Here is a 12,653-nt window from a genome sequence, read left to right as displayed (position 1 = left end):
AAACTTTATAAGTTAACAGTATAATATCTATTAAATCATGTCTACGAGCAAAAAATTTACAGTTCAACTGAACAAAACAAAATGCACTCTAATACCTTTTGAAGTTTATGTATTGATATATCATACTCCTAGTTAAATTACTGAAATAATATCGTATTCTCTCCACTTTTACATTAGCGTTTCGAAAGGAAATATATTATATGTGTGCTTATGTATCATATGTTGATTACTTGCACGAACAAGAAGCAAGTGAATGTTATTATTAATTAGCTCACTCCATAAGATTGTATCTTCCATTGATGGCATATGAAACTGTATCCAAAAGATTGTATCTTCCATTAATGGCATATGAATTGTGTCCAAAGATTGTATCTTCCTTCCATTAATGGCATACGAAACTGTATCCAAGATTTTAATTATATGTATATATCCAAAAGATTTTATCAATATTCAGACGATAAATGAGGCATATCTCTTAATGAGCATAATCTTGTCCAATCTGTACATATATATCCTTCCAATCCCACCATGAATTGCACTAAATGCATTGCGATTTAATCTCATACATCACATATCCTTTCTCTATATAAACACGCACACCCTCTTCTCATAACCAAACCAAGACCTATCACTCCCACCATGGCAAGTAGCAATCTGCTTGACTGGCCAGAACCCATTGTACCAGTGCAAACTCTTTCCAACTCTGGTATGAGCTCCTTGCCACAACAGTACATCAAGCCTCCATCTGAGCGTCCTAGTGATGTCACAAATGATCCTAATCTCAGCATCCCAGTTATCGATCTTGCTAGCTTCTCTAATGCCCCTGAACATCACCAAGAAATGCTAAAAGCAATAGCCTCTGCATGCAAGAACTGGGGTTTCTTCCAGTTAGTGAACCATGATGTGGACACGGAGGCTGTGAGGAGGATGAGAAGTGCATGGAGGGAGTTCTTTGACCTCCCCATGGAAGAGAAGAAGGTACATGCCAACTTACCGGTAACATATGAGGGCTATGGAAGCCGCCTTGGAGTTGAGAAAGGGGCAATCTTGGATTGGAGTGACTATTACTTCCTTAATCTCTTCCCAAGTGATATCAGAAACCTTGACAAGTGGCCAAAGATTCCTACTGACCTGAGGTACATGATATTTTTCTTTTCTCGAGAAAACCCAGCTTCATTTTATTTTTTTAATTTATCCTCATTCTTTATAAGTTCTTGCAGTTTAGAGTTTCCTGATATGTTTGGTTACACAGTTTCCTATTTTATTTGTCCATATTTGATATTGTTTTGGTATTTATGCAGGGAAGCCACTGAGAAGTATGCATGCCAACTAATAAGTCTCTGTCAAGTCTTGCTCAAGGCTATGTCCAGTAGCTTAGGGTTGGAGGAGGACTACCTCCATAATGCTTTTGGTGGCAGTGATGGCATCTCGGCTACCATGCGTGTGAACTACTATCCAAGATGCCCACAGCCTGAGCTCACTCTTGGTCTCTCATCTCACTCTGACCCCGGTGGCATCACCTTGCTCCTCACTGATGATAACGTCGAGGGGACACAGGTACGCAAGGGAGACGCATGGGTCACCGTGCAACCAGTCCCAGGTTCCTTCCTCGTAAACGTTGGTGATCAGATTCAGGTGATCGCTGTGGCCTACTTACCTTTTTTTCTGTCAATCTGATGTGATATGTATCTTCGATTGTCTTGTCTAAAGTAGTAACGTTCTCATTACACCCAATCACTATATATTTGTGCTGATGAAGCTAGCGTATGAAATTAATGTCAATTTGTTTGCATCTATAAGGAAGTCAAGAGTACCACATATTCTTGGCTTCTTTGCAAGAGATTAAATACAATACAGAATTCGGATAGTATGGAGCGAACCCCTATGCATGTAGTTGATAAGATCCTTTTTTTTATGAATTATGATAATCCCTCCGATCCATATTAATTGTCGTTGATTTAGTACAATGAATCAAAAGATTTGAATTTTAATTCAAGTTGACCAGCATACATACATTGGATGCGTGCCTATTTAAGCATCATAGTGAATTATGGGTAGCAGCTTTTACATGTTGTTATGCGCCTAACTCTCATCGTCAAAGCAATTTATGGCATCCTTTGATCTTGCTGGGGCGATGATAGACGGGGGGAGCTAAAAAAAAAAAGGAAAGGCAACACGTTTAAAACCCTCTAGGTAGATCCAGCTAGCCTGTACACTTTCTGAAGTTTCGACATAAACATATCTGAACTACTGAACTGCTTCACTGATCAATATACTAGTATGCTGTCTTGCCCTGCCAGCTGCACTAAGTTCAGTAGTTTGTTGACATGCATGATCTGCATATACACGCACCAGAAGATGACAGTTACACACACAGTAGCATGCCATGCAGTCCAGATACGTGAAAAAGATGATGACATGGGTGCATGCATGCATGCAGAGAGAAGTTGAATGAAAGAGCCAGCAGAGCCTCCTACGAAAACTGCTTTGCTTGATTCTGAAGCTTCTAAAATATCTTGGTGTGATTTTCCAGATCCTGAGCAACGGGTGTTACAGGAGCGTGGAGCACCGTGCGCTGGCCAACTCCGACAAGGAGCGCTTCACCATCTCCTTCTTCTGCAACCCTCGAGGCGACCTCCCCATCGCTCCGGCGAGGGAGCTCGTCGGCCCGGGCTCGCCGGCGCTGTACCAGGAGGCCCTCACCTTCAGCGACTACCGCAAGTACATGCGCACCAAGGGCCCCAGCGGCAAGACGCAGGTGCAGTCCATCAGCAGCGCCATGCAGCCAGGGCCTGCAGCTTGATCCACCATCACTTCTCAGTCAGCATGGATAAATCGTAAATGTATCAGCATGGACAGCATTTGAATCTGTTATAGGTTGCCAGTGGTTGAGAGATACAGTATGGGCATCATGCATGTAATTTGTTTGTACAATTTGAATCCTTGCTATTGTATCTTAATCAGTGTGCCTTCCATTTTATACAAATGCTCAGTCATGTGTGTGCAATGATCACTGGATCTGGTGAGACCGCGAGTGACGTCATCGTTGAATCAAAGGCGATCAGGCAAAACTCGTTGGCCGCTCCTCTGGTTTCCTCTGGGATCTTAAAATTTCGGTCATGTTAACAGGCTGACATTCTCTGGGCCGGGTGAGATGCTCCAGAGCCACAGGATCCAGATCCAAAAGATGGCAGTTATTGACGAAAATTGCACTAAAATAAAAAAACTGCCATGCTTTTTTTTCTGAAAACCGGATGCCCACAGATGCCATGCGTGGTACTGTGGCTCTGGAGCATCTCACCGCAGCGAACATTTGCTCCGTAACGTTGGTGCTGCTTTTGACCAAAATAACCTTCTTTATCTGTGATGGTGGATGCAATTTTATTTTTGGTGGATCGAAGAGGTACCAGATCCCTTTGTGGCTGAAAGCTTTGGCCTGTAGAGATGGAGCCACTCTTTGCGGAGATACTAACGCACCAAATCGTGTTTGGATGGAGACTGAGAGCTTTCGCTGAAGGTGGCACAATCTTAACGGAAAAAAGGGAGGCGCGCGGAGTCGAGCTCAGAACGTCGGTTTACAGAGAATGGTTGATAGCTACTCGAGCTGGCAACTCCTGCTAAACGCAGCGCTAAAGCTTAAGTACTAGCTACAGTGGCAGATCTGTTTATCTTTTCAAAAATTTCAACCTTTCTTCGGAAAACAGTGAACAAATTTTCTTAAAAAATGCGAATAATGTTCGAAAATGTCAAAAAAATTCAAAATGCAAATAGAACCTTTAAAGCGGGAACAATTTTTTAAAAAGTGAACAAAAATTGAGAAACATGAAAACAAATATATACACTGAACAATTTTTAACACAAATTGAGTATTTTTGTAATATGCGCTAAACAATTCTAATACACATTGAGCATTTTTTTATATACACAAAAGAATTAATACATGTTGAAGATTTTTGTGATATCGGCTGAACAATTTCCAAAACACATTGAACATTTTTCAAGATACACTGAACATTCTATTAATATACAGTTAGCATTTTTTTAATATATGATGAACATTTCTTTAATACATAAAAAGAGAAAAAAAAAGTAAACAGCAAAAAAACCGGAAGAAAGAATCATAGAAAAGAAAAAAAAGGAATGGTTGATAGCCACTCGAGCTGGCAATTCCTACTAAACGCAGCGCTAAAGCTTAAGTAAACATCCCCCCCCCCAGCGGATTTTTAGGGGGGTGGGCCCCAGCATGCTCTAACAACCAATCCTAATCCTTCACAATGGCTATTACGTAAACGGACGTAGCTTTCTTACGTAAGTATAGCATTACTCACTAGCTACAGTGGCAGATCTGTTTTTCTTTTCAAAATTTTCAACCTTTCTTGGAAAAACAGTGAACAAATTTTCTTAAAAAATGCGAATAATGTTTGAAAATGTGGAAAAAAAATCAAAATGCAAATAGAACCTTTAAAGCGGGAACAATTTTTTAAAAAGTGAACAAATCTTGAAAAACATGAAAACAAATATATACGCAGAACAATTTTTTAACACAAATTGAGTATTTTTGTAATATGCACTAAACAATTTTAATACACATTGAGCATTTTTTATATACACCAAAAAAAATTAAATACAGGTTGAAGATTTTTGTGATATCGGCTGAACAATTTCCAAAACACATTGAACATTTTTTAAGATACGCTGAACATTCTATTAATATACAGTTAACATTTTTTAATATATGATGAACATTTCTTTAATACACATAAAGAGAAAAAAAAGTAAACAGCAAAAAAACCGGAAGAAAGAATCATAGAAAAGAAAAAAAAACGGCCCATTCGCAGCCGGCGACGTAAATCTTAACGAAAAAAAGGAGGCGCGTGGAGTTAAGCTCAGAACGTCAGTTTACAGAGAATGGTTGATAGCCACTCGAGCTGGCAACTCCTACTAAACGCAGCGCTAAAGCTTAAGTACACACCCCACCCCACCCCCCACCCCTGCGAATTTTCAGGGGGGTGGGCCCCAGCCTCCTCTAACAACCAATCCTAATCTTTCACAGTGGCTATTACATAAACGGACGTAGCTTTCTTACGTAAGTATAGCATTACTCACTAGCTACAGTGGCAGATCTGTTTTTCTTTTCAAATTTTTCAATCTTTCTTGGAAAAACAGTGAACAAATTTTCTTAAAAAATGCTGATAATGTTTGAAAATGTGAAAAAAAAATCAAAATGCAAATAGAACCTTTAAAGCGGGAACAAAATTTTAAAAAGTGAACAAAAATTGAAAAACAGGAAAACAAATATATACGCTGAACAAATTTTAACACAAATTGAGTATTTTTGTAATATGCGCTAAAAAAAATTAATACACATTGAGCATTTTTTTATATACACCGAAAAAAATTAAATACAGGTTGAAGATTTTTGTGATATCGGCTGAACAATTTTCAAAACACATTGAACATTTTTTTAAGATACGCTGAACATTCCATTAATACACAGTTAACATTTTTTAATATATGATGAACATTTCTTTAATACAGAAAAAGAGAAAAAAAACAGCAAAAAAACCGGAAGACAGAATCATAGGTAAAATTAGAGAAAAGAAAAAAAGCAAAAAAGTGTGACTAAAAAACAAAAAGTGAAGAAAAATAGAAAAATAAAAAAATAGAAAATAAAACCAAAAAACATTAAATAAAAACAAAAAAGAAAACCAGTTCAATAACCTTCTAGAAGGTTCCCAAAACCAGACAGGAACCTTCCAGAACGTTCCTAGACCCCTCAGCAAACAAAACAACATTGAAGTTGTGGGCTGGTTCATGTGGACGTGGCAGATGGCTGGCATCAGCGAAAGCACATCTGTTTGCCGCTAACGGCTGTCAAATAGGGATTGCTGGTCATGTGGGTCAGTCTCAAACGAGATTTGGGTGCACAGAGCCGGCACTAGGTGACATGTTTGGGCTAGCCGGGTCAGCCCACCTTAGTCTTATATCTCACAGCAGTTGCAATATCCGTCGCGTCGGCATTGTCGTGGGACCCAATTTTGCGACTTTTTTTTTTGACCCAACACCGTAGAACAAAATGTTCTACGGTAAATCAATTAAAGTAAATGAATTTTGCGACGTAGTGTGTGGTATAATTTCCCTGATTGCGTATATAAACAACAAGTTTGTCTCAGCACTTACAAAATCACAAGCAGACGGGTTGATTTTTTTATTAACCACGTATTAGAAATCTTAACTTTTACACTAGTCGAATTCTGTTAAGCCGTGCATAATTTTAACATCTCACTTCTCCACAAGGTAATGTAAAATAAGAATTTGAGTCGATCCGAAATACCCATCGGACCAACGAGATCACTGACTAGTCTTTATATGGGTTGACTCGTGGCCTCTCAAATTGTCTATGGGGTCATAGGGGCCGGATCCAAAGCCAGATCTGGATCGGCCCATTACTATCCTAGGTTTATTTTACTATAAGCACATCTTCAAGATCGATCCATAAAAAAAAACATCTTCAAAATCATCTACATTGTACATGGCCTTACACCAGCGTCTGGCTAAGAAAGAAATGTGTTTAAAAAAACTGCTTTTTTTCTTTAGCATTAATGCATATTTCTTTGCTCGAGTAAAAATTGGTTTATTTTTCCAAGCAAAAAAATTCTTAAATAATAAGTGTTACACATGTAGCATGAAGCACTTCGACCATGACCTTTTTTACAACTAAAGTTGCCATCCAAAAAAACAAATCCAAAAGAAAAGCTGAAACTTTGCCATCCAAAAAGAAGTTGTCGTGCTTACAACTAAAGTTGTCATCCCCGCTCATCTCCGGATCCTGGTAGTATCCCGAGTATATTTTACTATAAGCACATCTCCAAGATCCATCCCTAAAAAAAAACATCCCCAAGATTCTCTACATTGTACATGGTCTGACAGTAGCGTCCGGCCAAGAAAGAGATGTGCTTAGTAAAAAGAAAATCTTAAGCATCAATGCTTATTTCTTTGCTGTAGTAAAAACTGATTTATTTTTCTAAGAAAAAATTCTCAAATCGGCCTTTATGCTTTTTACAACTAAAGTTGTCATCCAAAAAGAAAACAACCCCAAAAGAAAAGCTGAAACATGCTATCCAAGAAAAAATTGCCATGCTTACAACTAAAATTGTCATCACCACTTGACTAAACTTGCCGTTAATGCCACACGTGTGACACTTACCAAGGTAAAAAATTGCATTATACTTGGCCTTATCGCCTTGTATTCAGCAAGACTGCAACTACTGCAACTGTGTTGTCCGATATAACCTCTGTTTCTCAAAACAAAAACAATAAATCACCAATGATAAGATCAGGAGAAACTTTAGACAGATCTGCATAACTGCAGCAGTGAGAAACACAAAGTTCAGAAAAAGGGGTCACAGATTCCAGAATATCGATTTGGATAATAATTAATCAATCTGTTACACTGTTCCGCATTCCATTCAAAATTTGTAATAAAGTTGAAACAACATCTGCTAGTTACAACCGCAATGGGAGAATGCTAGATCTAATAAATGATCTGAATCTCGTCTCATGATGAACCAATCAACGCATCCTGTTTGTTGGCTGCGGAGCTTCCATGCTTTGGTTTCAGCTGGAAGCACCCTCTGCTTATTCTCAGCAGGCTATCGATGTCTCTATCTCTATCATGCATTCTTCCTTGAACAGTAGTAACTTCAGTTTCCAGTCTCTCATCACTTCTGCTTGTCGGTTCCGGTCCACTTGTCGCCGCTCAAGCTGGGGTCGGTTTGGTAGAAGACGACATCTCCCACGTCGCTGACAAAGTGATCGACTCTCAAGCTCTTGAGGAGGACGGTGATGAGGTGCATTGGAAGCGGGCCTGACTTCTCTGGCTCCCGGTAGTATCTGCCCAGTACTGGCCTTGCTGCCTTGGTCTGGATTTGTTCATAAAACCAAGGTTAAAGTTGCGGTTTCAGCATGCAGAAATACAATATATGGAAGAGGTACATATATATATTCAGCAGAGTAGTATTGAACTTACTGCTTCTACTAGGTGGTAGTGAGGTATTTGGGGGAAGAGGTGGTGGATGACATGGGTGCCAATGTCATGGTGGATGTTATTGATCCATCCATAGTCCCGATCCACGGTCGTCAGGCCACCACGGAGGTAGCTCCATTCCTGCAAAAGTCATTGGGGAGCATTGGTTTGTTGGCGACATGAACATTGAATGAAATAGTAAATACCATAGCAGTGCAAAACGTATCCATAAGGCAAACAGACTGTCGCCAGTGAGTTTATTGCGCAGTTAATGTTTTCTTCCAGTGGGTATAAACACTAACAGTGGGTATAAACACTAATGTTCAGAAACTGGTAGTCCTATTTTCCTGCAGTGTCATCGACCATGATATACTTTGCAATGAATTAATACAGCAGGCAAGTACCTCGCCGCGGTACCATGGGAGGTCCTGGTGACCATGGTGGTGAAGATACGTCACCAAATCAAGCCACATGACATTCACCTGTTTCAAATTACATCGAGACATTGCTACTTGAGTTAGTTGTTCAGTGTGAGTTGCTTAGAAGCAAGTCCGACCAACTAAACAGTTAAGAGTTGTAGATTCTGTATGGTTGCTTACAATATATGGAACCCCGTACAGCTTGAGCACCGGTACCAGGCCAAAGACACACGCCATGCCGATGAGCAGCGCAATCATCGTGAACCAGCAGGTGGTGGAGATGATCACATCACGCCTCTCCTTGGGAGTAAACAGATCGCTGCTCGGATTGAAGTGTGAGCCCTCCTTGCCCGGGCTTCTGTACCACTGGAACATCCAGTAATCAAGGGAGATTCAGTTTAGGTTTAAGTTCAGGATGCATACAGATGCAGACCTATACAAGCGACCAGCAGAATAACAAGAAGAGATTCTTACGAGGTAAACAGGGAAAGCCAGCAGTGGGAACGGTACTGAGAAGCGCAGTGTCTTTGTCCGTGGTTCCAATTTCTGGTACACCTTCTCAGTGATCTGCGCAAATCAGTCGCACATCAGCTAGGAGTAACTAAGCAGATGGAACATAAATTACACGAATGAATATTCAGTTAAGGATTTCATTCAAATTATGCAATTAGAATTGTGGTTCCAGTCCACACTTGGCCTCGAGGGTGACTGTTTTGTCAGATAGTGCAGATGCTCAAATGTGGTTTGATTCCAAAAAGGGCAAGAACGACAATAAGAAAAACGGACCGGGCATTTTGAGATGCACTAGCCAAAAGGCTAAGATTCGATGTGCATCTTTGATCTGTGATGATTAATTTAATAGCAGCAGATCTGTGACTGTGAGACAATTTAAATCAATTAGAAAATTTTGGTTGCAAGTATCTATCAAATTAGAATTTTGGTTGCCACAAACACACACATGCTTTTATTCTGAAAAAAGGGCAAAGGCCGGCCTACAATGACAAGCAAGATGAAGATGCCATAAAAAGGAATATATGCACCAGGAAATGATGTTATTAGAATGTTAGGTGGCTCGGCCGAGTTAAGATTCGATGCGCATCTTTGTTGATCTCTGCTGATCAACTAGGCATAATCTTTTTTTATGTGTACTCTTCTTTCTCTCTCTAAAAAGATCTTAGCTTAGCAGCAGATCTGATCACGTGACAGACATGAATAGATCTACTAGCTGCCGCTGCTAGTTGTGTTTGGCATTATTATCTACGGACGGACCACATCACTTGTTTGTTGGATCTTAAATTATGTGGACTCTTTTGATGCTGCTGCTGCACAACATGTCAACATGTGGTGCCTCTGCAGCGGCTGAAAAAGCAGGCAGGTGCATCGTTGCTCTCTTTCTAGTACCACTGCTAGCTATCACCTCCATGATTCATGCAGCAGCCAGATGCGATATTTGTTCAACTTTTGCTCAATTATTATTATGCCAAACTCTCTAAACTTTTACTACTAACGAGTGTCAGTATAAAATACAAGGTAGAGGGTTCTCAAGAAAAATATCTGCCCATCCATCGAGCTGCTCTGAGTTTCTTCCTTTTTTTTCTTTATGTGCGCAAAGTCCTTTGGGAATTGCAGTGATGGAGACATGCTGGAAAAAAATATGTGCATGTAGTAGAGTGCAGTAGTGGTACTAACCGGGTGCCATGACTCGTCCTTTTCGATGTGGCCATGGTTCTGATGGTGCGTTCTGTGGCTGATCCTCCTGCACACACATAGCAAAATCAGATTCAGATCGGCTTCAGAAAAGGTTGATTAATGCCAGATTGGTACCACTCCATATAAATTACTCCTCCTAAACTAATTATTTGTTGCTAAAGAAACTCAGATGCATGCATGATAATGGAACTACTAGTACTCCAGCATTGGTGTGTGGTGTTGGAAGGACCTTGAAGACTGTGCAGCACCGCTAGCTCCTAGTAAACAAACCGTTGTCGGCAGTGATTCAATCAAACTTTTTTGTGTTTCCTTCCTTTAAAGAAAGATGGGTTTTTCCCAAGAGAAATTCTCTGCGGCCGCTTGCATGGGTCAACAGCGGTGGAACAGACATGCCTCACAGGCAATAGTGCTTTGTACATGTAAGTAAAAGGGAAATTGCTACTTCGCAACAGCAAAGTTTGTGTTGCCCTTTCCAACTTCTTTCGAGTAACATATTCAGGCGCGGGTTCTCTCCCTCTCGGAGATTTGTCAACAAAACAAAGGATTGCAAATTGCTTTTCTAGACTAGAAAACCGATAGTACTACTACACATTTGCGACGGAACGAGTAATAATCTTGCCCTGCAAGTAGTACCTCCCTCCTGGTTTACTTAGTAAAATGTATGTACAAAATTGTTACCAGCCATTGTACGGGACGAGAATAAATGTGTGCAGCAGGTGGCCGACGACGCTGTTGAGCGTGCCGCTGTCCGAGAAGCTCCCGTGACCACTGCAAGCGTAGATAGGTAGATGTATCAGATAGACAGGCGTATGATAGCAGTGCTACTAGGTAGCACCAAATGTGGCACGCCGCACGCATCGATCTGGGCAGGCCGGGAGCGAGAAAGAGGAAACAACAACGCACCAGTCGTGTCCGAGGACGAAGAGCGCCCAGAACATGGTGCCCTGGACGGCCCAGTAGAGCGGCCAGAGGGCCCAGCTGTCGGCCCGCCACGCGGCGGCGGCCAGCGCCGCCACGACGGCGACGTCGCGGGCGACGTAGGAGAGGGAGCGCAGGGGGCTCTTGCGCCAGCAGTGGGCCGGCACGGCGGCGCGGACGTCGCCGATGCGGAAGGGCGGCGGCTTGGCGGCGTCGAACTCGGAGCGGTGGTCCTCGGTGGCCTTGCAGCTCGCCTCCTGCTCCGGCCTCATTGCGGGGGCCATGGCCGCGGATGGATCTGTGCGTGTGCGTGGGGGAGGGGGAGCGGGGGGCAAGGCAATGGTAGGGGAGGAGAGAGAGATTCGGGAGGGGCTTGGCTTGGGTGGCCGGGCAGAGATACACCTCTCCTCCTCTCGTCTCGTCTCAATGGAGGAGGGGTGCGGGTGGGCCGCTATTTATAAACCGAGATTATAATTACCTGCCGGTTTGCAACTACGGGCAAGAGCTCCTGCTAAATTTTTGCTGGTATGCCCTAGTAGTGTACCGTAGTAGTAGTCCTGTAAACCAATTGAGTTTGGCCGGTGCACGTCCATCGTGCGACCCTGCTTGCCGTCCATACCATGCCCAGTGGGCCCTCCTCTTTTTCTTTCTCCATAATACACGGAGAGAATGAATTAAAGATTCGCCTATAAAGTGAGTTGAAATTTTTCTACACCTAAATCTGTTTTAAGGGCAACTCCAACGCACGTCCGCGACGTTTAGATTTTGTCCGTTTGAGGGTGACAATAGGGCGGCGGGTGGCCGAATTTGTGGATGCATCGGGCGTGCGCCCAATTCGCGGTCGCATCTAATCCACGTGCATGCAAATTTTTAAAAGCAACAAAAGATGTAGCTAAATGGCTGCGGCCATAGTTCACACCAGTTCATGACGGCCGGCAAAGCCAACAGCCTACAGAATGGTCACCCTCCAGTTTCACGCCGACAACAAAGCCAGCGGCCGGCACACCAGCCAGCCTTCAAAATGAACGGCCATAGTCCACGAGCGAGGTCTCACCTAGTTCAGGCCGTCTCAGGCGAACATCTTCGCGAACCAAGCTTCCTCTCCGGTGACATGTTGTTCTTGTCGACGCTCATGATCGCGAGTGCCACCTCTTTTGCTTTGGGATCGGCATTGGTGGCCTTGGTCTCGAGCTTCTTCAGATGAGCGGCCTCCTCAATGTCAAGCTTCCTCTTGGCGGCCTCCTCCATCTCAAGCTTCTTCGTTTGGAGTTCTAGGTATATCTTCATTTGCTCATCCTTCCCCTTGCTCCTTCTCTCCTCTCTCACTTCCTTTTGGCTCATCATGCATTCCAAAGTTTCCTGCAAGGCCATGGAAGACGCATCACGCCTCTTGTCGGCCTTTGAGCTGGTCTTGCCCTCGGCCTCTTGATCAAGTCTCCCTCCTCGGCCACGGCCGCCTTTCCTCCTTTCTTCCTACGAGCGGCATATTGGTCTTTGAACTTGGGGCAATCTTTGATGAGCGACCAACAATGCGTGAGAGTAAATGGCTTGTTCTTGTGCCGGGCCTTGAAGGCTTCCAA

At 42.5% G+C, this 12,653-nt stretch overlaps 2 protein-coding genes across 3 annotated transcripts; one reads left to right on the top strand and one right to left on the bottom strand.

The window, feature by feature from the left end:
* Positions 1 to 415: 415 nt before the first annotated feature.
* LOC123115999 (jasmonate-induced oxygenase 4) lies at positions 416 to 2,990 on the top strand. 2 transcript variants are annotated; one of them, XM_044537024.1, is made up of 3 exons: positions 416 to 1,136; positions 1,302 to 1,557; positions 2,534 to 2,990. In XM_044537024.1, the coding sequence occupies exons 1-3, from the start codon at positions 640 to 642 to the stop codon at positions 2,801 to 2,803; spliced, it is 1,023 nt and encodes a 340-aa protein (XP_044392959.1). In that variant the 5' UTR covers positions 416 to 639; the 3' UTR covers positions 2,804 to 2,990. The 2 variants fall into 2 exon arrangements, with proteins under 2 accessions (XP_044392959.1, XP_044392958.1); XM_044537023.1 differs by having other exon boundaries at positions 1,302 to 1,635.
* Positions 2,991 to 7,410: 4,420 nt separating this feature from the next.
* On the bottom strand, positions 7,411 to 11,510 carry LOC543189 (fatty acid desaturase DES3). The gene is made up of 8 exons (XM_044532217.1): positions 11,059 to 11,510; positions 10,834 to 10,923; positions 10,135 to 10,201; positions 8,920 to 9,012; positions 8,626 to 8,811; positions 8,431 to 8,508; positions 8,030 to 8,167; positions 7,411 to 7,922 (listed from the first exon to the last, which is right to left on the bottom strand). Exons 1-8 carry the CDS (start codon positions 11,355 to 11,357, stop codon positions 7,722 to 7,724), a joined length of 1,152 nt encoding a protein of 383 aa, XP_044388152.1. The 5' UTR covers positions 11,358 to 11,510; the 3' UTR covers positions 7,411 to 7,721.
* Between the last annotated feature and the right edge of the window lie 1,143 nt (positions 11,511 to 12,653).

Source organism: Triticum aestivum, chromosome 5B (assembly GCF_018294505.1).
Source record: "Triticum aestivum cultivar Chinese Spring chromosome 5B, IWGSC CS RefSeq v2.1, whole genome shotgun sequence".
NCBI lineage: Eukaryota > Viridiplantae > Streptophyta > Magnoliopsida > Poales > Poaceae > Triticum > Triticum aestivum.
Note: the sequence above shows the minus strand (reverse complement) of the source record. Positions and strands in the feature narration are given on the sequence as shown.